The sequence below is a fragment of the Zalophus californianus genome, chromosome 4, assembly GCF_009762305.2.
Source record: "Zalophus californianus isolate mZalCal1 chromosome 4, mZalCal1.pri.v2, whole genome shotgun sequence".
NCBI classification, from domain to species: domain Eukaryota; kingdom Metazoa; phylum Chordata; class Mammalia; order Carnivora; family Otariidae; genus Zalophus; species Zalophus californianus.
This window is the reverse complement of record NC_045598.1, coordinates 140083150-140109640: the sequence shown is the minus strand read 5'-3', so window position 1 is coordinate 140109640 and position 26491 is coordinate 140083150. Positions and strand designations below refer to the sequence as shown.

The following is a 26491-nucleotide window of genomic DNA, read 5'->3' as shown; positions in this document are numbered from 1 at the left end:
GGGAAAAAAGAGAATATCCAAGATAAGTTATACCTTCTTTGATATATATCCATTTATTGTGTTTTTTAAACAATTTTTTAAGACTATTTATTTGAGAGAGAGAGAGCATGAGCTGAGCGGGGGAGGGGCAGAGGGAAAGAGAGAAGCAAGCACAGCCTGATGTGGGGCTTGATCCCAAGACCCTGAGATCATGCCCTGAGCCGAAGGCAGACGCTTAACCAACTGAGCCACCCAGGTGCCCCAACAATTTTATTTTAAACTATTATATTTTTCAGACTTAACATTTCTACCTAGTTCTTCTTTAAAGATTTTTTTTTCTTGTTACATACTAATCTCCTGTGTTATATACTTATACATCAGATACACTTATTTTAAATTTTTCTTTCATCTCTTTAGTTAACTCTATCAATTATTATCTTTTTTTTTTTTAAGGGTAGCACTAGGATTTATTGAACTGTGCCTTAGTACATGCGCTGGGGCTTGCCCATGGTGCTCTTGATGTGCAAAGTCCGGACGTTCTGCCAATTCTTCTTGAGCAAGGACACCAGGAAATTGACCACTAAGCAGATGTTGTACACAAACTCATCATCTGTCATCTTCACATGGCCAACAGCCACTGCCAGACACAGCACCTTCTTCATCTGGAATTTGATGGTGGACTTCACTTCATCCACTTTGGCCACTATGTTCTCACTGTGGGTCAGCAAGGAAGGGAACTTGCAAGCCTTATTCAGGCCTGGGCCCAGGATTCGTGGGATCTGCTTGATCAGAGATTCTGAAGCCAAAAAGGCATCATATTTCTTGGCCAACTTCTTGACTAATTTCTTATTCTTGTTGAGTTTCTTCAGCACCTCAATATCCATGTGGGGAATATGCACCGCCTTGGCCTCATCACAGTGCTGCTGATCCCCCAAAACACATACAGAGAACTTGGGGCCAGGACTGGACTTAAGCCTGACGGTGCCTGAGAAGCGTTTGTCCTTCTGAGGGTCATAGTTCTTCAGGCTGATCTGCAGCTCCACCATCTCCAAAATCTTCCAGCGCTTGCGCTGGTTCCTGTGCAGGACTTCCTGCACCGCCTCGTACAGGCTGTCGCGGGAGACTTTGCTGCTCCTGGTTCTTCACGCCGCATTAACCGGAAAAGACTCTATCAATTATAATCTTATTGGCATATGTGTCTTTCATACATTGGTTACACTCCAGAAATGTCTGTCTAGGAGTTTTGTGTGTGAGCTCACATTTCCTTAAGGCATCAGTTACTTTGTAAATGGTAAATGTCATGCAAGGGTTAAAAGAGAGCGTAGTCTAGCTTTTGGCCCTTCCAGTGAGTTAAGAAGTGCTAAAGCATAGTCTTTCAGGCAGTGTGTCCCAGGCATCAGAGAACTATTGCCAATTACTCTCTCAGTCAAAACCTTAGGATAAGGTTTTGCCTTTAGACCATGAGGAAGAAGCAGGAAGGAGAGTAGATAAGGCACTTAAATTTTAATACACGAGCCCTGGGTTCTAGGGGAACACAATACGGAAATGAATGTTTAAGGGCAATACTTTTTCATCAGCTCCTCACCCCAACAGAGATTTGTGCGGTCCTATTATCCCCCAGACATGAGCATTAGTGGCTGCATATATTTACAAAGAGAGAGATAATGAACACCACAAGGTAACGTGGGGAGAAGAGAGCTGAATTTTAAGACTTTCTACTGACCTGTCTACTCAAATCTTGTTTAGAAACAACCTCCATCCATACTCACATGTGCAACCTTATTCTCCCCAGGAATTCATTCCAACAAAGGACACACACTATTTAAAAGGTAATCTTAATAGTTTAATCAATGGGAGCAATAAATACAGGATTTATATGGGACCATATATGAGGGACACCTGACAAAGATGTTCAGGGAATATGTTTGTGAGAAGGAAATCTACAAACTGAGACCTAAGTAACACGTGATCTGCTCCCTGCTCTCCTGCCATGTTCCAATGGTCCTCTCCCAACCCAGTACAGGATTTTGGATTGACTTTTTCCACACGATGAAAAACTTTAAATTGCTAACCTCTGCTTCTATTAAATCTGCCAGAAAAAGTTTATAGCTTGGAAGCCAAACTGGCTCTCTGTTAGCAGAAACCTCTTCACCTCATTCCTATTACCCACATATTTATAAACACACAAGTGTATCTTGAAGGGATAATAATACAGTTTTCTCCACATGGCCTGTTGGCTTCTTTTAGTTTAGAATTTTTTCCAAGCATATTTTTAAGGAAAACAAAGTCCCACGATAAAATAATTAGGTTGTCTTTTCCCCTACAGTTTTCTCTTTCTTAATTGTCAGTTTTTCTTTGACTCTGCCTCCTACCCAGCCTGTTTCTTACATGAAGTCTTGTTACTATTACTTTGTATCTGCTTGAACATAAACTCAAATGCCCATCCTTCTTCTAGCCATATAACTATATACAATGGTGTTTGTACTACTGATGACGTTATCAAATGGTTCTAACCCATAACCTGTTTCATATGGCGCTTAGAAAAGGGTAGAGTATAAAATCTTGGGAAAAGATTTTATAAATCTTTATAAAATCTTTCTTTATAAAAAGAAAAAACTTAAACTCTGCTAAAACTTTTTTTTTTGGCTGGGAATTATACTTAATAATAAGTATAGCTGTGATTGAATATCTATCAACTTTGCACTCTTCAAGGATTGAGATCATTTTCACATTATTTTTAATCATTGAAAAATATGTTTTTCTAATGCTCTCCACCCCACACCCACCCCCTCCATTATAAGGAACCATTGTTGGGAGTAACCAGAAAAGAATCTATTTCATATCATAATTAATAAACAAAGAATAGATAACTTTTAGTGTATTTTCTCTTCTCAAACATGTACATAATTTGGACATGAATAAAAAAACTACCATTTGTCAGACCTCTAGGGTGTCACAATGGTATTAAGTAGCTACATCATAGGGCAGTGTTGTGTTAGACCTGGCTTATACTGGATCCCCAAAGCCAACTGTTAGATTTCTAGAGATTTTGTGAGCTGGTAGATGTCACATTGATAACTTGAAATCAGTCATGTTGAGTTCTAATACCGTGAAAATCAGTAATACTACATTATCAGGGTTTTTTTCTCCTAGAGAGTTTGTTGCTTAACATTTACCGGAGCATCATTTATATACTGTGTGAATGTGCAGGAACACACACACACATATATTCATATACACACATATAATATCATTTATCCCAAATAAAAGTCCACAAGATAGGCATTATATTCTCCATTCTTCCATGAAGGAAGTAAATGTTATTATGATTATATATCAAGCAACTATAGTGAAACTAGAGTATTTATGCTGCAAATATTTTGAAAATCAAGACAACTCTAAATCGGGCTACTTTTATGAAAGCTCATAACGTTAATAACAAAAGGTTAAAGAGACGACTGAGGAAAAGTCACTTTCTATATTTCAATGGTGTGAGACAATTCAAGAGTTACACCCTAATTGAAAATACTGGCAGCCAATTTGTTGTTGTCTTTCTGTTGTTTTGTTCTTTGAGGGCAGAGACTGGGATAGTTTTCCTCCGTTGCTAGTTGATGACCCAGTACCTCATGCAAAAAAATGGTATTCAGTAAATATTTGTTAAATCAATTCATGGATTAAACTTTAAATGTAGATTTTCAATCTATTTGGAAACTTGACAAAATATTCTTCGGAATATACTCCTTGAAGGGAATATAAAGTAACTGGAATGTCTGGTAGCTGAAGATGTTTTCTTAAGTGATAAACAGTGTTAGAGAAGCCTATAATCATTGCTATTTTCAACCTCTTTAGCAGTTACTTAAAGAAAAATAAAACTTAGAGAAATGTGAAACAATAAGACAAGAAATGCTACAGCCTCTGACTACAACTGGGAAATCAAAAATGATTATTCTGAACACAAACATTAATGAATGCAGAGAGAGTAACCTTGAAATAATGTGAGTAGACCGTAGGCAAATGGAATGATACAAATAATTCAAGACACCTTCATAAATAAGTTAGAGGACAGACTTAAAACAACACAAAGTGGCAAATCTAAAGAAAAATTGCAAACCAATAAAGTTCTCTTTATTCCCCCTTGTCTGAAAGATTTGCAAGAAAATAGTGAAGAAAGTAGTTTTGAGACTTTAAAGAAGGTTAGCAATCTTTTCTAGTCAATTTCTATGGTAATATTTTGCCTTTCCCTTGCACAAAGAAAGCTATTCCCTTGGTTAGAGAAATAAACCTCCTTTTCCATTTCTCAGCATGTTTCTGGTTATTGTATTCAAGGGAAACCTGCCACTGTAAAGGAAACCATCACAATGAAGGAAAGGATCAACCATATTCCTCAGATTCTTAGGAGGGGTTGTTGGCTAGATACATGTACTTCATTTGGGGAGTAGAATTTAACATTGTTCACAATTTGTAACTATTCCATCAAAAGCAAGCACATGTTAGGCTGATTCCTGAAATATCTGAAGAGATAGATCAAATCACGTAATGATTCTCTATTAATACTCATAATGATTATTTTTTTTAATTTTACTTATTTGTCAGAGAGAGAGAGCACAAGCAGGGGGAGCTGTAGGCAGAGGGAGAAGCAGGCTCCCCGCTGATCAAGGAGCCCAATGCAGGACTTGATCCCAGGACCCTGGGGTCATGACCTGAGCTGAAGGCAGACGCTTAACCATCTGAGACACCCAGGCGTCTCGAAAATGATTATTTCTTTAACAGTTTATTCATCTGAAAAAGGAAAGGCTATTATCTTAGTTTGCTAGGGCTGCCATAACAAAGAACCACAGACTGGGTAGCTTAAACAAAGTAAATCTATTTCTTCATAGTTCTAGAGGTTAGAAGTCCCAGATCAAAATGTTGATAGGGTTTGGTTTCATTCTAAGGCCCCTCTCCTTGGTTTATAGACAACCCTCTTCTCCCTGGGTCTTCAAATGACCTTTCCTCCATTGTGTCTGTCCTGATCTCCTCTTCTTACACAGTCATATTGGATAGGGCCCTACCCATATGACCTCATTTCACCTTACTTATCTTTTAAAAACCTTATTTCTGAATATAATCACACCCTGAGGTACTGGAAATTAGGACAACAACTTATAAATTCAGCCTATAACAGCTGTCTATGCCCAAATTATTTAATAAATTTCACATTCATTGAACTTAAATTATTTCTTTCCCAGGTTAATCATGCAATCTGTATTATTCAATAAATAAAACCTATAAAAGCTGTTTCTAGCTGAATCACCATTCGAGTTGGTATTGACTGCTGGCAAGAGGAGAGTTTGCTAATGGAAAATGCTTGTTCTTGATTATTCACATTGGCTTGTTTAGTTTCTCAATATACAAGATAACTTTCTTACCTCACACTTACATTGTATTTTACAGTCCTGTGGCATCATTGTTTTTGAAGGGAAATTCATCAACTTAAAAATAATTAGCCTCATTTCTGATAACAATATTTTCTAAGATATTTCATTAGGAATGTTCAGTAGATTACAATTAGAACATTTATAAAGCCCTTCAAACACACACACACACACACATACACACACACACTTAAATGTACATATATACATATTTATAAGCACAGGTTTTTTTCCCCTAACAAGAGTTTCAAGAGCTTTCTTCAGGTTCTCAAAATAGATATTGACCCAAAAAGTATAAGGTGAGATACAGTTGGTATCAGAATCAGGGCTCTCAAGAATGACAATCCTTTTGCTAGAACATTTCCAGAGCTGGTCCTTTCCTCCATAAATTCAAAACGAGATTTAATCGTCTTTGCAAGCAGAGATGTTTCATTTTTTTTCCATCTGCTTTATATCAACTAAATTCAGAAGTGCTTGATGTATAGAACATCTTTCAATCTAAGTATTTAGCAGATGATATGGTTTTCAAATTTTTTTCTCCTTGAACAATTCCAATAGGGAGACATAGTTTAATCATGTTTGTGTGAGTGAGCTCAGATTGAGAGCAAAGGAAAGCATCTGGTCAATTTTTAGTACTAATGGTATCAAACTATAACTAGACACGTCACTGATCAAGCAGTGAATATTTACTTAGTGCCTACTCTCTGTTAGTTACTGTGCTACAGTGTAAAGATACAGCAGGCAAGAGTCAGGGAGACACAGTCCCTGCCCTAGCACATCACAATGATGACATATTTACAGAGTGTGAAAGAAAGACACTGAAGTACAAGTGGCATGGAGCAAGAATGATTTGACCTGGTCAGAGATTCCAAACCTGGGTAAGCACTACCAAAACTTGTGTTCTAGGCTAACAGTTCCCCTTTTGTTTCTTGTACTCTAAATATGTCAGTGAATAAGCTATAGTCAAGTTCTGCTTTTCCTATTTCCTTCCTAAAAATCAGATTTATATTTCTTTATACATTTTCTTTATATATACATATATATACATATATATATACATTTTCTTTATATATACATATACATATATATATATATATATATATATATATATATATATATATATATATATATATATACATACATACATCTTTATACAGACTTCTGACTCTATAGTTTTGCCTGGAGTAAAAAATGTATGTGTGAATGAGGTTAAAGAGAGTATCATATCTTTATTTCTGGTATATATGTATAAGCAAGCTAGAAGGTACCAAACAATATTTGTATGATACATTTTATTGTGGCTATATACTTTAATACTTTAAATTATTAAACACATAACCCCATTCTTCCATATTGTGAACAAGTTGAGGACTAGAGGATTTGTCTTTTTTAACCATTGTGCCCACAGCCTTTGGTAGAGTACTGATGCTAATATGCTAGATACAGTAATGAATGAATAAATAACTGCATCACTAATTGCCATAAAAAATTCTTTTTTTCTGTTGCTGTAATTATTCAGAAAAAAAAACAGACTATTCAAAGACTTTTTTTTAGATTTTTTTTTTTTTTTTTACTCATTCATTTGAAACAGAGAGAGTGTACAAGCAGGGGCAGCTGCAGAGGGAGAAGGAGAAGCAGACTCCCTGCTGAGCAGGGAGCCCGATGTGGGGCTCGATCCCAGGACTCTGGGTTCATGACCCGAGCTAAAGGTAGGGGCTCAACCGACTGAACCACCCAGGTGCCCCCAAAGACTTTTTTTTTAAGTAAGTAATGCAGTTTCCTAACTTTAAGAGTCTTTCCAAAAGTATCTCTGACAGATAATCACAAATGCCTGTTTGTTGAAAGGACAATGGCTTTGATATTATTATTTTCTTTCAAAAGCAATAATTTATCAAAGTAGGACTTGAAAAATACAAAGGTATATAAGACAAGTAAATGAGTAATCTACCTTCCGTAGTCTAGAGATGATAGTTTCCAATATACAAACTATAATTGAGTGAATTAAATGTATATAAGTTAGCTAGGTGTTTCTTTACGATTTCTTTATACTATCATCTTTCATTCATTCCTAAAGCATTATTTCCAGATAAACTCACCAATTCCTGCCTTCTTTGTCCTGATAATGTGATTCCTCATAATATTACTTTTACTTTTATGACTGACTACCTTCCCCATTATTTCAAAGCACTACTCAGTTGTTGAGAATGACTTAATTGTCATTGTCATGATTTTCATGAAATAAGGGTATTTAATGGTGATAAAGCAAAAAAATGAAACAAGAATGAGTTAAAAAAAAGCTAGATTTATTTATTATTGGTAGCTATGCTGAAATAATACTTCTAGTTTTATGGAAAGCAAAATGTATTTTTATTCAGAGCAGCAATCTTACAATTCACTATGCAGAACAATTTGCAGTACAAAATCCAAGATTCAACTTGTAACTGCATCTTTAAATAAATTGCTATCATAATAGTAATATTGCAGATAAATAAGGACTGGTCTTTCATTTAGTGGTTATATTAGAATTATAAATGAAATAGTTATTTTGATAAAATAATGATTTCTTTCTTTAACTTCAACCATTATTAGATCGCTCCTACAGTAGCAACTTTCATCTATTGTTTGCAATATTGTCCTTCAAATAGACACATAAAACAATCTTCAAACCCAGTAAGCATGAAGTTATTACAATCAGCAAGTGATTCTCCACATCATATGTGATTATTTTGTTTTTACTCTGATAAAATGATATAATTCAAGTCCATATTTAAACATTAAAATTACTTCATAAGTTTTTTCTAATTTGCAACAGAACACTATAGTATGTGTGAAAGAATAAATTTCATCATCAACTTCATTTATAAAATAGCAAGAATGACGTTTTGATTATTCAGTTTTGACCTAAGGAACATTGACATTTACACAGCAGGAGTCAAGGACTCTTAGAACTCATGTGATTTTGGGTTTGAGGTGAGACTAAAAAAAATTCCGGAATTTTAAGTAACATTTCTGTGTACCATTAGAAAACTAAGTTTTAAAAAACTTATTTTGGTTTTATGCAGGCAAAACATAACATAAATAAAGTAAAAAAATCAAAATCCCATTTAATTTAAGCCTTTATTTCTCAGATTTACTTAAGAAGCTATTATCTAAAAACATTCAGAAACTATAATTTCTGCTGCATTTGGAATCAACTTTCTTAAAACACCTAAGTAGCACACTACACAATAAGAGAGAATGCTCCAAATCACTAAGGAAGTCACTGTTGTACGTGAGGACCATACATTGTCAATTCTATAACATCACAATAGGACTATACAGTCTAGTCCACTTTGCCAGTGTTGCTCGCAGTTCATGCACATTCACTGAATGTCATTATGTATAAAAATAGACATCCCTAATGGACAGCACTTCCATAACACAGTTGAAAAGCTTTACTCAATTTATCCTGCTACCATTATGAATATTTTCTCAAATCAATGGGGCAATAGCTGCACACAGCCCCAACACCTTAATACCATGGTTCTGCATCTTACTATATGCTGCCAGTTTTTAAACTTTTTTTTTTAGATTTTAAATTTTTGTATGATCTGGGAATCTCTTAGGAAGCTGGAAGCTAATAGTTAAAAGTTCATGAAAGAAAAAAAGGAAAAAACCTTAAGACCACACTAGAAATTGAACATTTATTGAGGGATTATGTTAGGCAATGTGTAAATTGTTTACTCCAATCATTTTATTGAGTTTTTACAACACGCCTCTGAATTAGATACTATCACATACTATATCACTATATCAATTTGCTTTGAAAATGAAGAAAAGGAGTTTCAATGTAATTAATCTACTTGTCTGAAGGTATACATTATGCAGGTCATTACTAGAACTTGATCTCCAAGTCTGTCTGATATGAATCTCATTCTCAAATCCTCACTCTACTTCCTCAAAATGGTTCAAGTCTAAATGAAATATACTTGAATCCTGGAGCAGACACAGGATATTAATGGATATCTGAATAAAGTTTGTATTTAGTTAATAAAATACTAATGTTAATTTCTTAGTTTTGACAATGTATTATGATTATGTAAGATGTTAACTAACATTAGAGGAAACTGAATGAAAGGCATATGAGAATTTCCTTTATTATCTTTGCAACTTTCCCGTAAACCTAAAATTAATCCAAAACACTGCTAAAAATTAACAACAAAAAAACCTGACCTAAATACACCTAATACAATGGAGCAATAATTTGAGTGATTAATCATTTAATTGGAAAAACTATACTGGCAAATTGAATATCGTAGTCCTTTACCTTCTCCATAAGTATCTTTATCCTGAGTAGGAATTATCCCAAGGTGACAATTATATTTCATACAAATAGATCTTTCATTCACTCTGTGATATAATGGTTACATCCCTAAAAGCGGCATTGTATCAAAAATTATGTTAAAATGTTTCAATAAGAAAACCAAGAAAGACCAAGAGGTAGAGATTTTCATACTCATAATAAATTATATCACTCTTAGTAATTCCTCTAACAAAGGTGTTTTCTTAATATGCACATAATTTTATATCTACAAAAAATAAACATCTTTCAACAAACTTACATTGATAAACCATTTTACACAAATATAATTTCTTTTCCTCTTCTAGTGTTTTACTATTACTAGAACCATTAACACAGCCAAGCATATCTGTTTTTAATCAAGTTGGCACCCATGGCTATGAAATTAAAACATAGTCACTTACACACAGTTATTCCTACAAAGTTTGCTTTATTTCTTCTAATACTAACTCTAAATTGCTATCACTTTATTACTATTTTTTGTGTCTTTCTTGCCCATTTCCAGTTCCCCAGCATTTCAAACAGTGTCTGAAAGATAAGTACTCAAAAATTTCAGTATGAGTTATAAAAACCCATGCTATAGGAAAAATAACTGCACTAAAATTCCGAAGCATTTTAAATTTATTAATGTGCATTTATTTATAAAAATCCTGCCTTCTTCTGGAAAAAATTAAGATCATACACACACACACACACACACACACACACACACGCACAAATAAAATCATAACTGAAAGTATCAGGAAGGAAATGTAAAGGCCAGACAAGCATAAGACATAGAAAATGTAGTCAAGAATCGAGTTTCAAAACAGAAATAATTCTGTTAAGCTCTCCTAACATGTTTGCTAGCATGGTAATAACCAGAAATCTCTAAATTTTCTAACAATAAAAACTTTTAAAAAGGAGGAATTATCAGCATTTACAGGATTTGTAGGATCAATTTAATTGCACAGATAAGCCCAGTAACTCCTGGCCATAAGATGAGAAAGACATTTCTCCTTGGGCTTTTCATGAAGCTAAATATTGTATAAATGACTGAAATATGTCCTCATAAACTGTTTTCCAATAATTATAGCAATGAGTCATCTAGGACTAGGAAATGCTTGTTCTTTGGTGCAGAAGGCATCAGGTTATAGGTAAATTGGCAAAATTAACTCTTCCGTTTCCCAAATAAGGGAACTCAGGTATGTAGTTCCATTTTTTTTTTTCCAATTTAATTCAAGGTTGCATTTTGTAGTATTTGTGCATTATAATGACATACACAGGACATGCTTTTTACCTATTCTATTTCTTTCTGAAACTGAGCTTAAATTCAGAATCCTTCTCAACACTGCTCTAAACAGCCAATACTAAATGGTCCCAGATTCCATATGAGATGAAACACATGTGCCTTTTCTTATCTAGAAAGATAAATAGACTAGATATTATTTGGTAAATCTTTCATATATGTTATTACTGGCAAGCTCTCAATAAGTTTTAAGTGGCAATACATCTGGAACCATACACGCTGAGCAATATTAAGAATACAACTATTTTATGTTTTCAGGGAAGCACAGACATATGTATAATATGTACTTTAATATATAAACCATAATTATGACAAAATAATACTAATCATTGAAATTTTACTCCATGTAAATCATTATGAAAACCACTTTCCTTGGATTTTTTTAAAATCTTAATCCTTTCAACAGCTTTACAAGGTTTTTATTTTTATCATCACTTAAAGATGAGGAAAGGAAGAGAAACCAAGGTTAAACTGAAATCTTATAATATAATATGTGGGAAGCCAGATAATGTATTTGTTTAAATGAAAAGCAAATTTACTTTTACTTGGAGGAAGGTCATGGAAAGGCCATATGACAGAGCCATGACTGCAAAAAAATAGTTGGGAATACATAAAACATCTCTGACTCAAAAATAAACCAAATTAGATGTTTGGGATTTAAACACATTATATATTTAAGGGTGATTAAGACCTCACGGTTCAAAGCCTTACTATATAAAAATCATAATTTTAACACTGAAAAAAATGTTAAAGCAGAGATCAATAGACATCTCTGCTGTTAAAAAAGCAAATTCCTATAATTTTAATTTAATTGAATTACTAGTGTGAAATACACTTTCACTTTGTGCTATATGATTTTATATACTTTCTGAATTAAGTCATCACAGATTTATAACAAAGCTATGACATAAATCTTATTATATACATTAATTTCAGCAGGGATATGGTTAATTAAGTTATAAATTTTTAAAAGATGGTACAAATTTTAATTCTACTGACTGCCTGAAAATAACATTGGTGGTTAAGTAAAATTTCAGTTTACTCTGGAAAGAAATTCTCATTGTTATGTATCAACTCATTCTTCAGAGAATTGTCTACATGACAGTTTACATTTATAAACACTGTTAAAATATTGTGATAAACTCTCAGAAAATAAAAAAATAATTTTAAAATAGCGAGAGATGTAAATATAGATATGGAGAGAAGTTATAGATATATTCACTCACAAATAAAGTGTCATTTCTTCAGTTTGTATCCAATTAAAAATTTGTACATATCAGACATGCATTTAAAAATAATTAATTCTACTTGTCTGCATGTGAACAAGGCTGACTGAAGACAGATAATCATATTAGGATTAAATTAGGTAGGTTTTCCCTATGAAAACAATTATGGTCCCCAACTAGCAAGCCAATACAACAAACAATCTTTATACCACCATGAGTGTCATTAAACTATCCAATAAATTATTAAGATTTGGTAAAGCAAAATAGAAACAACTGCCACTCTGTCAACGGAACAGATGGTCAATGGCAAATTTTTAAACAGTAATTTCCTAAACTGACAAGAAGAGTCAATTCGACATTTGGCACACAAAATAGTATGTCCCTGTGTAAAGAAATCTAAACAAGTCATGGGAATGAAAACCCATATTCATTTCTTTGTTACGAAAGTCAAAATAATAAACTAGTTTCTAAATATTAATGTGTATTTTAAATTATTACCTGGTGTATAACATTTCAATTAATATGAATTCTAATAAATAACACATTATATCTTAAACTGGCTGCTGAGCCTACTGACGTTTGTAATATTATCCTTACACCATTTTGCATGTATAAAAAATTAAGAAAATAAAACACATCAATATTTCTAATGATAACAAACCTTTATGTTTTCCAAATATAAAATTTTAGTTATTTCCACAGTTACAGTTACACTGAATTTAAGACAATGTTTTTCATATACTGCGTGAAAAATAAAATAATCGAACCTGAAATGCAATTCAATTTCTCTTTGAAAAAGTAAGGGATTCCAGGGTAAGGTTAAGAGCCAGAGAAATAAAGAGAAAATGGGTTTGCTTACTTATTAATGAAAAAGACTAATACTAGCTATAGCTTACTATTTATTATTACTTGATCAAAAACCTAGAATCATCTTTCTTTTCCATTCTTATTTTTTAAGACTTTTTGGAGAGCAGTTTTAGGTTCACAGCAAAATTGACAGAAAAGTACAGTTTTCCCATGTATCCCTGCTCCTACACATGCATAGCCTCCCTCATTATCAACATCTCCCACCACCGGCTACATTTGTTACAACTGATGAACCTAAATTGACACATCACACAGTGTCCACTGATAGTCATTCAAGGTCTGTAGTTTACATTACTGTTAACTCTTTGCCTTGTACATTCTATAAGCTTGAACAAATTATATAATGGCATATATCCATCATTATAATATCATACAGAGTATTTTTCTTGCCCTAAAAATCCCCTGTGCTCAGCCTAATATCCCCCACCCCTTTGGTCCCTAGCAACCACTGATATTTTTGCCATCTCCATAGTGTGGCCTTGTCCAGAATATCATATAGTTGGAATCATACCGTGTGTAACCTTTTCACATTGACTTTTTAAAAATAATAATATCCATTTAGGTTTCGTCCTTCATAGCTTGACAGCTCATCTCTTTTTAACACTGTATACTATTCCATTGTCTGAAGTTAGTTTTTTTATCTATTCACTTTCTGAAGGACATCATAATTATTTTCAAGTTTTGGCAATTATAAATACAGTTGCTGTAAACATTCCTGTACAGGTTCTTGGGTGGACATAAATTAATATGTAATAACATAAATAAAATAATATGTAATAACATAAATACCAAAGAGTAATTGCTAGATCATATATTAAGAACATATATAGTTTTGTAAGAGCATATTTAGTTTTGTAAGAAACCACTAAACTGTCTTCCAAAGTGGCTTTACCATTTTGCATTCCCACCACTAATTAATGAAAGTTCCTTCTGCTCCACACCCATAGCAGCATTTGATAATAAACAATGCTCTAGCTTTTGGCTGTTCTAATAGGTATGTAGTGGTATCTCATTTTTTAATTTGCATTTCCCTGATAACATATGATATGTAGCACTATTTTTCTTTATCTGGAAGAGTTAAAGTCATTTACTTTACTGACATGACTGGAAGATGAGGATATGTATTTTGGTTATGCCTATTATTAAATATGATTACACTTGAGCACTTATTAAATGGGTAGACTTTAACACATGTTCAAAATCCAAGTCTCAAATTTTTGCCATCTGTAAAATACTGATAATAATATTACTTCCCTCACATGGCTGTTATGAGATGAAAATAAAACTATGTGAATAAAAAATTAACAGAGCACATACTAAATAAAAAATGTGCTATAATTGTTCCTATTCTTTGAAGATATAATTGGTGACAAACAGTAAAGGTATGACCAGAATCCATACCCTCACATACTCAACAATTGATAAAGAGTCTGTATGTATTTGGTCTACTTTGGTATGGACATATATAAATAGGACCATTGAAAATCTATGCCTTCTAACAGCATATGACCTAAAGCATAAAATCTAGTACCAAAATAAATATTTTGACAACATTCTAGTTTTTAGGATATAGAAAGCATATTGATTATATGTGCCAAATTTTGACTCATTTTTAAATAGGATATTGTGTCCTTTACGCTCTCATGTAGTTATATTTTATTCATTTCCCCTAATTCTATATTTTATAATATTAGCATAAGAGATGCTATTAATATTTTTTACTAGTTAGTAAGAGAAAGTCACTGCTTTCCACTAAAACATATTAGTGCATTCAATGTTGGCTTTTGGAGACAATAATACCTGGTTTGAAGTTAACTAAATAAACAATATTTACTGGGTGAGGTAGATGTGGAGAAGGAAAGAACTGTAACCTTTTTAACATTTAACAGTTGTCATTGAAGAACCACTTCTGGGAAGCATGGAAGGCAGTTAATTTCTTATTCCTCAGCCTTCTTATAAAATCCTTTCATGAGTAGCAAGATGGTTCATTCTGACATCAAAAGGGAGATCAAAGAAAAGATCAAAGGAATAATTTTTGACGGTGTTGAGAAAATGTCTTCACCCTGTGAACTCCGTAAGAAAATTGGTACTTCATTTGAAATACAAAAGGTGTTTAATTTTTGCCCCATCTTCAACTACTCTCTATCTGGAGATAACATGGCGTCACCTATAAGTAGCCCTGTGGCTGTTAGTTGAAGATAAGTCATTATTCATAAAGATAGGGTTTGGCTCTTCAGTTACATACATGAACCAGCTATTATTCATGAAGAAAAATGAGAGTTTTCTCCTTCTAAAGATAAATCTAAGGTATTTCCAGTTTCAGCTCCAAGGTGTGAAAGGTCTGAAAGTTCTCCTCCTGTCCTTACCAAAAAAACAAAGAAACAAAAACACTGTACAGACTGAAAATAAGTAATGTCTTGCATCAAAAGACAGAATTCACAGGGCAGATGCCGCCTGAATTCTGGAGAGACAGGAGCATTCAGAGAGATACAGCATCAGAGATCTGCATATCTGGAGGAGTAGCTGCTGGAGCCATGAACTGGTAAGAACAATTGAATGGAAATTTTGAAGAACCATTGGAGGCTGAGTGTGGACTAGTAAGAGATCAACAAACTTCTTAGAACTACAGTCTTAGCTGGGTATTCTCACTTTCATAGATTTTTCCTCCAGTAACTTCCAGCCTAGTTCCCCCTGTGAGGATTTGAGAAAGGCCCCCACATAGCTCTGGCAAGGGAAGGGAAAACGTAACCCTTGTGAAATAAAAGCCTTTTATCCAGGAGAAAGGGCTTTGACAATGTGCACTTCTAAAACCTTATTCTTACTGGACAAATGGAATATCTTCCACTCCAATCCCCGCTAATCTTCCTGTGATTCCTAAGAGGAAAAATAAAACAAAATAAAACAACACAAAACAAAAAACATAGTCAACAGGGTCAGGGCTGCAGAAAAAAGTATTAGAAATGCTGCAGCCAGGTAAGAGAATAGTGGGGATGGGTTGGGGGGAGCAAAACCAAGGGGAAACATTTATGAAGGCTACAGCCCTGAGAAAGTCCACTAAAATGCTCAGATTTAATTGGAAGATTACAGAATGCTCCCTATCTCCCACATCTTACTGGAACACCAACAGGTTTCCAAAATAACAACAGTGGGTTATAACTGAAAAAGCTACAAGGAACAGATTCAAGAGGGGAGACAAAAAACAAAGATAAGAGAGGAATTTAAAGATTCTGGTACCTACAGCTACATAAAAACACTGCACATTTTTTTTTACCCATATCAATATAATCTTCATACTAAAGTCCTGTTTACTTGAGTTCCTACTACCCAATACATGTTGAACTTTCAAAAAGTAATTACAATCCAAGCCAAGAAACAAAGCAATCATCAGAATTAAACTGAGATTTGATACAGATGTTGGAATTATAGACAGGGATTTTAAACAAACTATGACATACGTAAAAGGTCCTAATGGAAAAACTAAATGACATGTAAGAGCAGATAGGTAAAATAGAGAGATGGAAACTTTAAGAAAGAGTCTAAAGGAAATGCTAGAAATCAAAACCATAGTAACATAAATGAAAAATGTCTTCAACAAGCTCGTCAGTAGACTGCATATGGCTATGGAAAAGAGTGATGAACTTAAGAAAGATCAAGAGAAATTTCTCAAACTCTAATGTAAATTTTTTTTTTAATTTTAAAAGAAAAAAACATCCAAAAACTGTGAGACAATATCAGAAAGTGTAGCACCCTTAATTTGAATGCCAGAAGCAAAAGCAAAAGCAAATCACAGAAAAGAAACACTTGAATTAATAATGTCTGAGAACTATCCACAGTTATTGGCAGACATCAAACCACAGATCCAGGAAACTCAGAGACACTATGCACCATGAATTCCAAAAGCAAAAACATTCAGACATATCATATTTAAGCTGTAGAAAATAATGGACAATGAAAAAATCTTAAAGAAAACCAGAATATTGGGGAGGGGAACATACCTATCCAGGAACAAGGATAAAAACTACAGTAGGCTTATTTTCTTTTCAGAAGCCCTGCAAGGAAAAACAGAGTGAAGTGAATCCTTCAAGTGTTAAGGGGCTGGGGGGTGGGGGGTGGGGAGGGAAGAAAAAGAAAATAAAGAAAAGAGAAAACACCAACATAGACTTTAAATTCAGTGAAATTATCATTCCTAAATTGAGGAGTAATAAAGGCTTTCCCAGGCAAAAATTGTAAGGGGATTATCTCTCTCAGACCAGCTCTGCAAGAAAGGTTAAAAGAATTTCTTCAAGCAGAACAATGAAATAGGTTGGCAACTTGGAACTACATAAACAAAGAATGTTAGAAGAGTAATTGAAGGTAAAGTGAAATATTGTATTTTTCTTAATCTTAATTGATCTGCAAGATAAATTATTTGTTTAAATTCATAATAATGATTATTTATTGGATGATAGTATAAAAATAAGTTAAGTAAATGATAACAATGTCACAAGGCACAAAAGAAAGGAAAATGGAATATTTGTTATAAAGTACTTTCAGTACTTACTACATGTGAAGCTGTATCGTATTGTTTGGAAAGTATATTTACATGATTTATCCCATATATTTATTTATTTTTTTAAAGATTTAATTTATTTGAGAGAGAGCAGAGCAAGAGAGAGAGAGAGAAAGCACAAGCAGGGGTGAGGGGCAGAGGGAGAGGGACAAGCAGACTCTCTGCTGAGCAGGGAGCCCAACATGGGCCTTGACCCCAGGACCCTGAGATCATGAACTGAGCCAAAGTCAAGAGCCGGTCACTCAACCATCTGAGCCACTCAGGTGCCCCTACCCAATGTATTTTAACACCAGGATAACCGACCACAATTTTTAAAAAACTATAGATGATAACCTAAAAAATGGTTAAAAATGGAAACAAAATGTTCAGTTAAAAGCAGATGGCCAAAAAATAAAAGAGGAGAAAAAGAAACTAAAAGGGCAATGAATATAGGAGAGTTACAGAGGACAGATATTAATCCAACTATAACAATTACCACTTTACGTGAGAGTGGTCAAAATATATCAATAACAACAGAGATTGTCAGAATGGATAACCAAAAAAAAAAAAAAAAAAAAAGAAGAAGAAGAAGAAGAAGGAGGAGGAGAAGAAGAAAGAAAGAACTAATTTTATGTTGTGTATAAGAGAATCCCTTTACATATAAGGGTTTGCATAGGTTAAAAGTGAAGAGATGGAGAATGACATACCTTGTTAATACTATTCAAAAGAAAGCATGAATAGGTATACTAATTCAGAAAAGCAGACTTTAGAACAAGGAAGATATCAGGGATAAATAGGGGCAATAATGCTCTTCAAGAGGATATAACAATTCTAAATGGAATGTGAAAATGCATGAGGCTAACATCACCCTAAAATTGAAATAAAATAATTACAAGAAAGGAATTTACAGACTATACTCTTTCATGAACTGAGATACTAAAATCCATACCAAATAGTACACTACAGCCAAGTGGGTCTCATTCTAAGAAACAATGCCAGTTCAACACTCCTAAATCTATCAATATATCTCATCATCTTAGCAGAATAAATAAGAAAAATCATATGATCATATCAATAGTTACAGAAAAAGTAGCTGACAAAATTCATACCCCTAACATGACAAAACCTTGCAAAATTTTAGAATTAGAAGAGAATTCCCTTAATTTTACCAAGAGAATTTATTAAAACCTATGCCTAATATTGTACTTAGTGGTGAAAGACTGAACTCATGTGCTCTAAGATCAGGAACACTGAAAGGATGTCCTTTCTCACCACTCTTATTCAACCTCACACTAGAAATCCTACCTAGTGTGAAAAACAAGAAAAATAAATAAAAGTTATAAAAATTGTAAAGAAAAAATAAAACTGACTTTATTCATGGTAACACAACTATCTATATTGAAATTCCCAAAAAAAATCTAAAACAAAAACAAACTAAGTTTGGGCTGTGCATAGTGAATTCCTTCCAAATAGTGCAGTATGGAAATGGGAAACCTTACAGTGGGGAGTTATGACAAACCCTACCTCAGCCAGGTGATCAAGGTCAACATCAACAGTGGTAAGTTATATTGAGAACGTGAATCATATCAAGGCAATGAAATGGCACTTTATCTCTATGATCTTCCTCCCAAAAACACATAACTTCAGTATAATTATGAGAAAAAAATAGCAGACAAACCACAAACCAGGGGCATTCTATAAAATACCTGACCAAGTTCTCTTAAAACTGTTGAAGTTACCTAATATGAGGAAAATCTGAAAAACTGTCACAGTCTATAGTAGCCTAAGAAAACAAGATGACTAAATGTGATGTGGTATCCTGAATGAAATCCTGGAATAAACAAATGACATTAAGGTAGAATCTAAGGAAATTTGAATAACGTATGTAGTTTACTCAATAAAAATGTATCAATATTGGGTTTATTTCTTGTGACAAACACACCATGCTAACGTAAGATGTTAATAACTGGCACGATCGAGATCGAGGTATGAGGGAACTCTTCACACTATCTTCCCAACTTTTCTGTAAATCTAACACTACTCTAAAATTAAAACTATTAAGCAATTTGAAAAAAAAAATCTAGAGAGGATTATGGCTCCACTAAAGTCATAAGAAAATAAATGATCCACATGAATACTTGGGATTTTCTGAGACTATTTAATCTCTTATTCTAACGGCATTTATGAGTAAATATATGATTTATAAAATGCACAAAATTTCTGGGGTTATAACACTGTAACATTAATGATCACATAGTCTCTTTCCTAAGGGAAGTAAAATCTAAGGAGGGCACAAAAATATAAGAATACAGTAAGATCATCTATCCTATCTTTGAGGGATAAGAAAGTCTTCCTAGAGGAAGACACATCCGTGCTGGTATTTATAGAGTGCGTGGAGTTAACAGGGTAAATGGGTAAAGGAGTTGGGATGCAAGGAAGCAGGGGAGGATCGCTCCAGACTAAGAATATGATACACTTGTCAACATTCTACCTAGTCCTCTCTCCCCTTTCACTTCAGTTTCCTGTTGCTGAACCTATGTTCACTCACTTCCTCAGGGTCCTCGTGAGAAATCCACCCACCCACACGTCTTCTCTTTTCTCTCTTCTCCTCCTCCTTCTGATCTTCCTCTTCCTTTGCTTCCTCATCTTTTCCTCTTTGTTTCCTTCTCCTTCCTCTTCTGCTTCTTCCTCATCTTCTCTTCCTCCTCCTCCACCTCCTCCTTCTGTTCCTTGAAATCCACTGCTCTTAGGACTCACATGAGGAAAATACAGAAGCATGGCACTTATTTTTTTTTTTTTTTAATCAACACCTTCAACTGGGTTAGAGTTAGGCAGTTTGATTTCCCCAGGTCTCCTACTAAACCAGCCTCAGTTATCTCCTTCTGCTGAGTATGAGGACTGACACAAAGCACAGCAGACCATAAGAAAACAAATACGAATGGAAGGGCAAAATGACACTTAAAATAAGACTCATCCTAAAGCAAGCAAACATGGTTATAGAAAGATTTTATTTTTAATTGAGCTATCTCTTCTACGGCTGCTACTTGATTAAGCAGTTGCCTAATGAAGTTTCAGTATTGCCTTTTTATAATTGCAGTTATCCTTCCTGCGCCCAAACTACTCCCTTGCTGTAAATTAGACATTTTTGGAAGACGCTTTCACTCATTCCATTCTTCAGATTCCTTTTTAGCACGATGCTAGTCATCATACTTTTCTTCAAAAACAATTCTTTAATCAGAGCATAAATACAATTTATCACTTCCTTGTATTAAATAAGCTGATACCCTGATGATCATTAAGATTCAAAACAACTTCCGAAATTTCTTAATTTACAGCAGGGTCTAGTTAAAGCTTTGTGAGTATCTGGTGCTTTAGCGAGCGTTTTCGTTCTACATGTCCTACGAAGGATTCATTTCCATCTGTGTTGTATGTACTACTATATGATCTGTCCCTTAACTACAGAAATGTGCAAAAGTACCATTATTAATTCCGACAACCATTTGAGTCTCTGAGAGAATATACTTTTCATGTTTATTACAGTTTCACTTTCTAGATAATTTAATATTCAAGCTGTGTGAGTCTAAATAGCTCAGCACAGCTGGTGTGGTGTCTTATTATTTCTCACTTTTCCTCTTATCTGTGCAATTTTAATAATTGGAAGCCTAAAAACAATATGGTAAGTGGATAAAATTATTCAAGGTATTCACATATTTGGCACATAGTCAGTGAAAAGCTTAAGTCAATTTTCTTAAACTGTCAGCCATGACGTATATCCAAATGGAGTGCTGGAGTTTAGTCAGATTCATTGCTTATTGTTTGCCTCTGCAATTATGAAATATGAAAGTTGATAGAGATTTTATTAGGGTCTTCTTTCCAGTTTGAATGGCTCTGGCAAGTTATGAATATTTTGACATTTAATCTTAAAAATAATATCCCCTTTTTCCTTTAAAGGAGTATACATTTAAAAAAGAACCGTCTTAGGTGGGGAAAAGTGCAAAAAGTTAAGTCAAATTGCACCTTTCTACCTTGACCTCTAAGCCTGGGGAATATGCTCTTTCATATTTGATTCAATTAAATTCAAGGTCTATGCAGCTTCAGATACCAGACCTGACTGTCAGAGCATAGACTTCCCTTCTATTTGCAGTGTACAGTGACTTGTTCAGATTGATATTCTATTTTTAACCCAGCTGCTTTTTTGTGTGATAAGGAATTAAAACTTTCATTATGTACATATTTGTCTACAAAAATGTTGAACACATTATGGGAAATGGAAAGATTTTTTTACTGCATTAATTCTTATTCAAAGTTAATACTGCATATTTCTATTCACTGCTTTCTAATTCTAAAATAAAGATGCCTCTTAGAAAATAGTTTCCAAAGACTAAGGTGTTTATATTAAATTGCACAAATCTGACATTTTTTTCTTCTAAAATGTATATGAAAACCAGGACATAGTTATTTTTTGTTGTCTACAGCAGTAGTATATTGTTTAGATAATTTCCATTTGGGGTCATTTTAATTTAAATTTTAGATAAGCAAATTAGTGTAATTCTGAAGATGTGGTACATCTCCTCATCATATTCTTACCCTCACACGGAAAATGACTCCATCTGGGTCAGTCCATTTGGGTATTAATTCAGGCAATTGAAATTTAGAAACTTAGAATGACATTATTTCATGGGCATGCATCCAAACGAAATCTTAGACAAAAATGCTTCTGATTTAACTTTCAATTCTAGATCATACGTGCAAAGCCCACATCCTCACAGGACAAAATTCCAATTTACTCTAACTACTCTTTTAGAGATTTCTTTCTAACTTCTAAATTATTTATATGATTAAGTTTATGAAGTTTTAAAACTGTCTTATAGCTATTCTTTTTGGGGGGTGGAAATGTTTTCTTTTAAAGTGCAGAACTGGGGCGCCTGGGTGGCTCAGATGGTTAAGCGTCTGCCTTCGGCTCAGGTCATGATCCCAAAGTCCTGGGATCAGGTCCCGCATCGGGCTCCCCGCTCCTTGGGAGCCTGCTTCTCCCTCTACCTCTCTCTTTCTCTCTCTGTCTCTCATGAATAAATAAATAAAATCTTTAAAAAATAAAATAAAAAAATAAAAGTGCAGAAGTGACTTTTGTGAGCAAAGCTTCTATGAAGTGCTACCTACATAGTCAGATCATCTTTCCGGACCCACACTACTGCTATATTACATCCGATCAGATTTTTTTCACCCATTATCTGGAACTTTTCTTTTTAAGATTTTATTTATTTATTTGTCAGAGAGAGCACCAGTAGGGGGAGCAGAAGGCAGAGGGAGAAGGAGGCTCAGGGAGCCTGATGCCGGACTCCATCCCAGGAGCCTGAGATCATGACCTGAGCTGAAGGCAGACACTTAACCAACTGAGCCACCAAGGCGTCCTGGAAATATTTTCAAAGGTATGTGATGCCCACAACCCCTTTACCTCCTCCCTTGACTTACTGAAATAATTTCCTGTTTACTTTCCTAGGATTAAGTAAAATGTGACTTGTTTCTCTCCCCTCTAGAACTTGCTGCAGTTGGTTGAGTCTGTCCACTTCCCCATTTCACATGCATCTATTGATGAGAGTTGTTCAGCATTCTCCCCAATTTCTGTTATGTATTCTAGATTACCATGCTTCCACTTTAAGTAACACACACACACAAATCCTTCCCTTTTGAGATTCAATGTTTGCCATAATTTATAAGATTCAAGAGGTAAAAAAGTTAAAAGACAGTGAAAAGATCAGAAACCTCTTTTCTTATTAAAAAAAATCTCTATTTTTTCTCTCATGTGACTCTCTTATCAAGTTACAGTTTTCCAAAGAGAAAACCAGATAATGGTAGAATTTTCTTTTACTCTAAACTCAGCCATAAATATGTTTTGCCTTTAATAATCTATATCAAACTTTTCCGTACATATAAAACTAATTTTCCACTCCCACGTCCCATTTTTGTTACCCCTTTCAATTTCTCTCTCTCTAAGATTGAATAAAGTCTAATAACTGAGTATTTACTCTTCATATTAACATACATGGGAGAATCTTAGCTCCCCACTGGAGACCACGGATAAGCTTCATATCATCTTATTTAAAAAACAAGATTCCAATTGACTCCATCCATTTAAAAAAAATCTATGAGTAGGCAAAATTTCCCGGAGTGTGTTTTCTTTTTTTCCTCTTTTTCTTTATCTTTCTACTTTTAATGAACTCCCATTTGGTTCAATAATTAATCAAAAACCATCACTTTGCTTGTTAAGACGATTCTTCTTTTGTTTTCTTTGTAACATATTTTGTATCCTGCTGTTGACACATATTTACATAAGTTAGACAAGTTTGGGGCACTTGGGTGGCACAGTCGGTTGAGTGTCATGATCTCAGGAGAGTGAGATCGAGCCCCACATTGGGCTCAATGATCATCATGGAATCTGCTTGGGACTCTCTCTCCCTCTGCCTCTCCCCGCTTCTCTCTCTCTAAAATAAACAAATAAATGTTTAAAAAATTAAGTTAGACAAGTTTAATGGCAGTGAAGTTGTGAAATTTATTTTAGTTGTTCTTCAATATCTAGGAACCACTTTCTTTTCTAAAACTTCATTCATAAAGGCCCATATATCTATTTCTCAGGTATCAATCATCACCCCTTCAAATTTCTGTAATACCGTATAGCCTGACAACTGCATTCTAAAGACTCTAAGTGAAGCTGATAATGTATTTACAGAATATGAACCTTCAGGCAAGACCACATTCAACTCCAAAAAAAATGGATAATTTGGTTTTTGATTTTTAAGGTACTGGAGTAAAAGTGTTTCCAACTTCCTTTGGAGTTTAACCTGTGGTCTAAATATGCTACCTTATTATAAGACCTGGTGGGGCGCCTGGGTGGCTCAGTTGGTTGGGCGACTGCCTTCGGCTCAGGTCATGATCCTGGAGTCCCGGGATCGAGTCCCGCATCGGGCTCCCTGCTCAGCAGGGAGTCTGCTTCTCCCTCTGACCCTCTTCCCTCTCGTGCTCTCTATCTCTCATTCTCTCTCTCTCAAATAAATAAAATCTTTAAAAAAAAAAAAAAGACCTGGTGAATTATTCTTATAAGGACCCGTTAAATGTACATATATTTAGTTTTCAAGATTAAATAATTTCTACTTTTTAATTTTGCTGACAGGTTTTATTTAACAATAAATGGTATAAACATTTTTTTCTAAATTATCACCAAATTTTGCCCTTTTTTCCCCACTGGGTATTCATTATTTAACAAAAAAAAAAAAATCAAAGGGCCTTATATAAATAGGATCCCAACTAATTGTTCACAAGTCCAGGTACTGGTAACCTATCCAGATTTTACATTCTGAATAATAAAATAAGGATCAGCAATATAATCTATATGTAATTTTACATGCATTTGATTGCTTTCATACATTATTTCTTTTAGTATCTTTTCAAGAAGAAAATCAAGTTGATTATGAAAACAGTGGACTTGCTCTAAGATTCTAGACATTACATAAATGATAATCAGAACACCTACATAATTAACTCCTATATAAAAAGTTGGAGCTGCTTCTACATAAAACAATAGCTCTGGTGTCCAATTTTCCAACAATAGTTTTTAATAGATTGCAAATTCTGTATTGCATCACTAACTACCCTTTTTCTTCCACAACTTTGATCAGTCCAATTCATGGGACTAGATGTAGCTGTTTAATAGCCAGACTAGTTGAACGCATGTCATCTTACCAAAATCCAGGTTTCTTTCCTGAGGTTTACAAAACCTGAGGTGGACTTTTGAAATCCTAACTAGGATCCCTAAACCTTCTCCAATTCACAGAGTGTTACCCCAAAACTACATAGTGATGAGCTAAAATCTAAGGCCTAAGATGTCTCTAAACTATGTTTGTTTATTATACCTTATATCTGTTTTGGCAATAAGAACTAGGCTCTGTAAGATTTCATAAGAGAGGAAACAGGATACCAACTAACATACTTTAACTTTGGTGGCTTCGGAGGTGTTGGCTGATGCAGAAGCATCCAGATGCGGCAAGACACCTCTGAACTAGCTCTAATCTGTGGTCAGACGAATGGACAATAGGAAACTCCATATCAAGTATAGACTGGAAAACTTCTCACCTTAACTTGTCTAACCTCTGCAATTGAAACTGTGCTCCTGCCAGGGTTTTTGTTTGTTTGTTTTTTGCTTTTTTACCTAAAGTAAAAAAGTTAACACCATTAACTCCCTCCAAAGTTAAAAATGATCTCATAGTTATTAACCCAAAGGACATGTCCCAATCTTTAATTTACTTATACCAATTGCTGAGGCTGACATATTTCAAGGGCTATCATTGTGCCAACCATCTTTTTTTTAGACCCACATGAATCACTTTTCTCTACCTTTTCTCTGATTTCCCAATCATTTCTAAATATCCATCACCAAATTTGCTTACTTGTATTGCTTCCTGAATGATCATGTTTCCTATACTTTTACTCATTTCCACTAGTTTTTTCTTATCCTCCAAAGCCTCCATAGTTAGGATGAATGAGGCCACAACTTCACCTAGGAAGGATTATGAAGTAGGAATTTCCCACTGAGAAAAAATGTCTAAGAACATCAACTTTTCAATACATTTAAGGTGATATTTGGACTCGATGTTTGTTAACACTAAGATAAAAGATGCTAGATCTAGGCATCTAGAGGCAAAATAAATGATTTTCCCCCTGCCAGTCAATGACGGCATCCAGTCTTGGCCATACTTGAGCTCAAATACACATGCAAATAATTGCATGTAGATATTTTTTGTATGTGCTCTCCAAATATCTAAAATGCATCATTTAGAGAAAAAAAATTGTCAAATT

The 26491-nt window shown here is 34.2% G+C and overlaps 1 protein-coding gene across 1 annotated transcript; it reads right to left on the bottom strand.

Moving 5' to 3' along the window:
• Positions 1 to 461: 461 nt before the first annotated feature.
• LOC113925687 (60S ribosomal protein L10a-like) lies at positions 462 to 26163 on the bottom strand. The gene is made up of 2 exons (XM_035727071.1): positions 26030 to 26163; positions 462 to 1119 (listed from the first exon to the last, which is right to left on the bottom strand). The coding sequence occupies exons 1-2, from the start codon at positions 26161 to 26163 to the stop codon at positions 462 to 464; spliced, it is 792 nt and encodes a 263-aa protein (XP_035582964.1).
• Between the last annotated feature and the right edge of the window lie 328 nt (positions 26164 to 26491).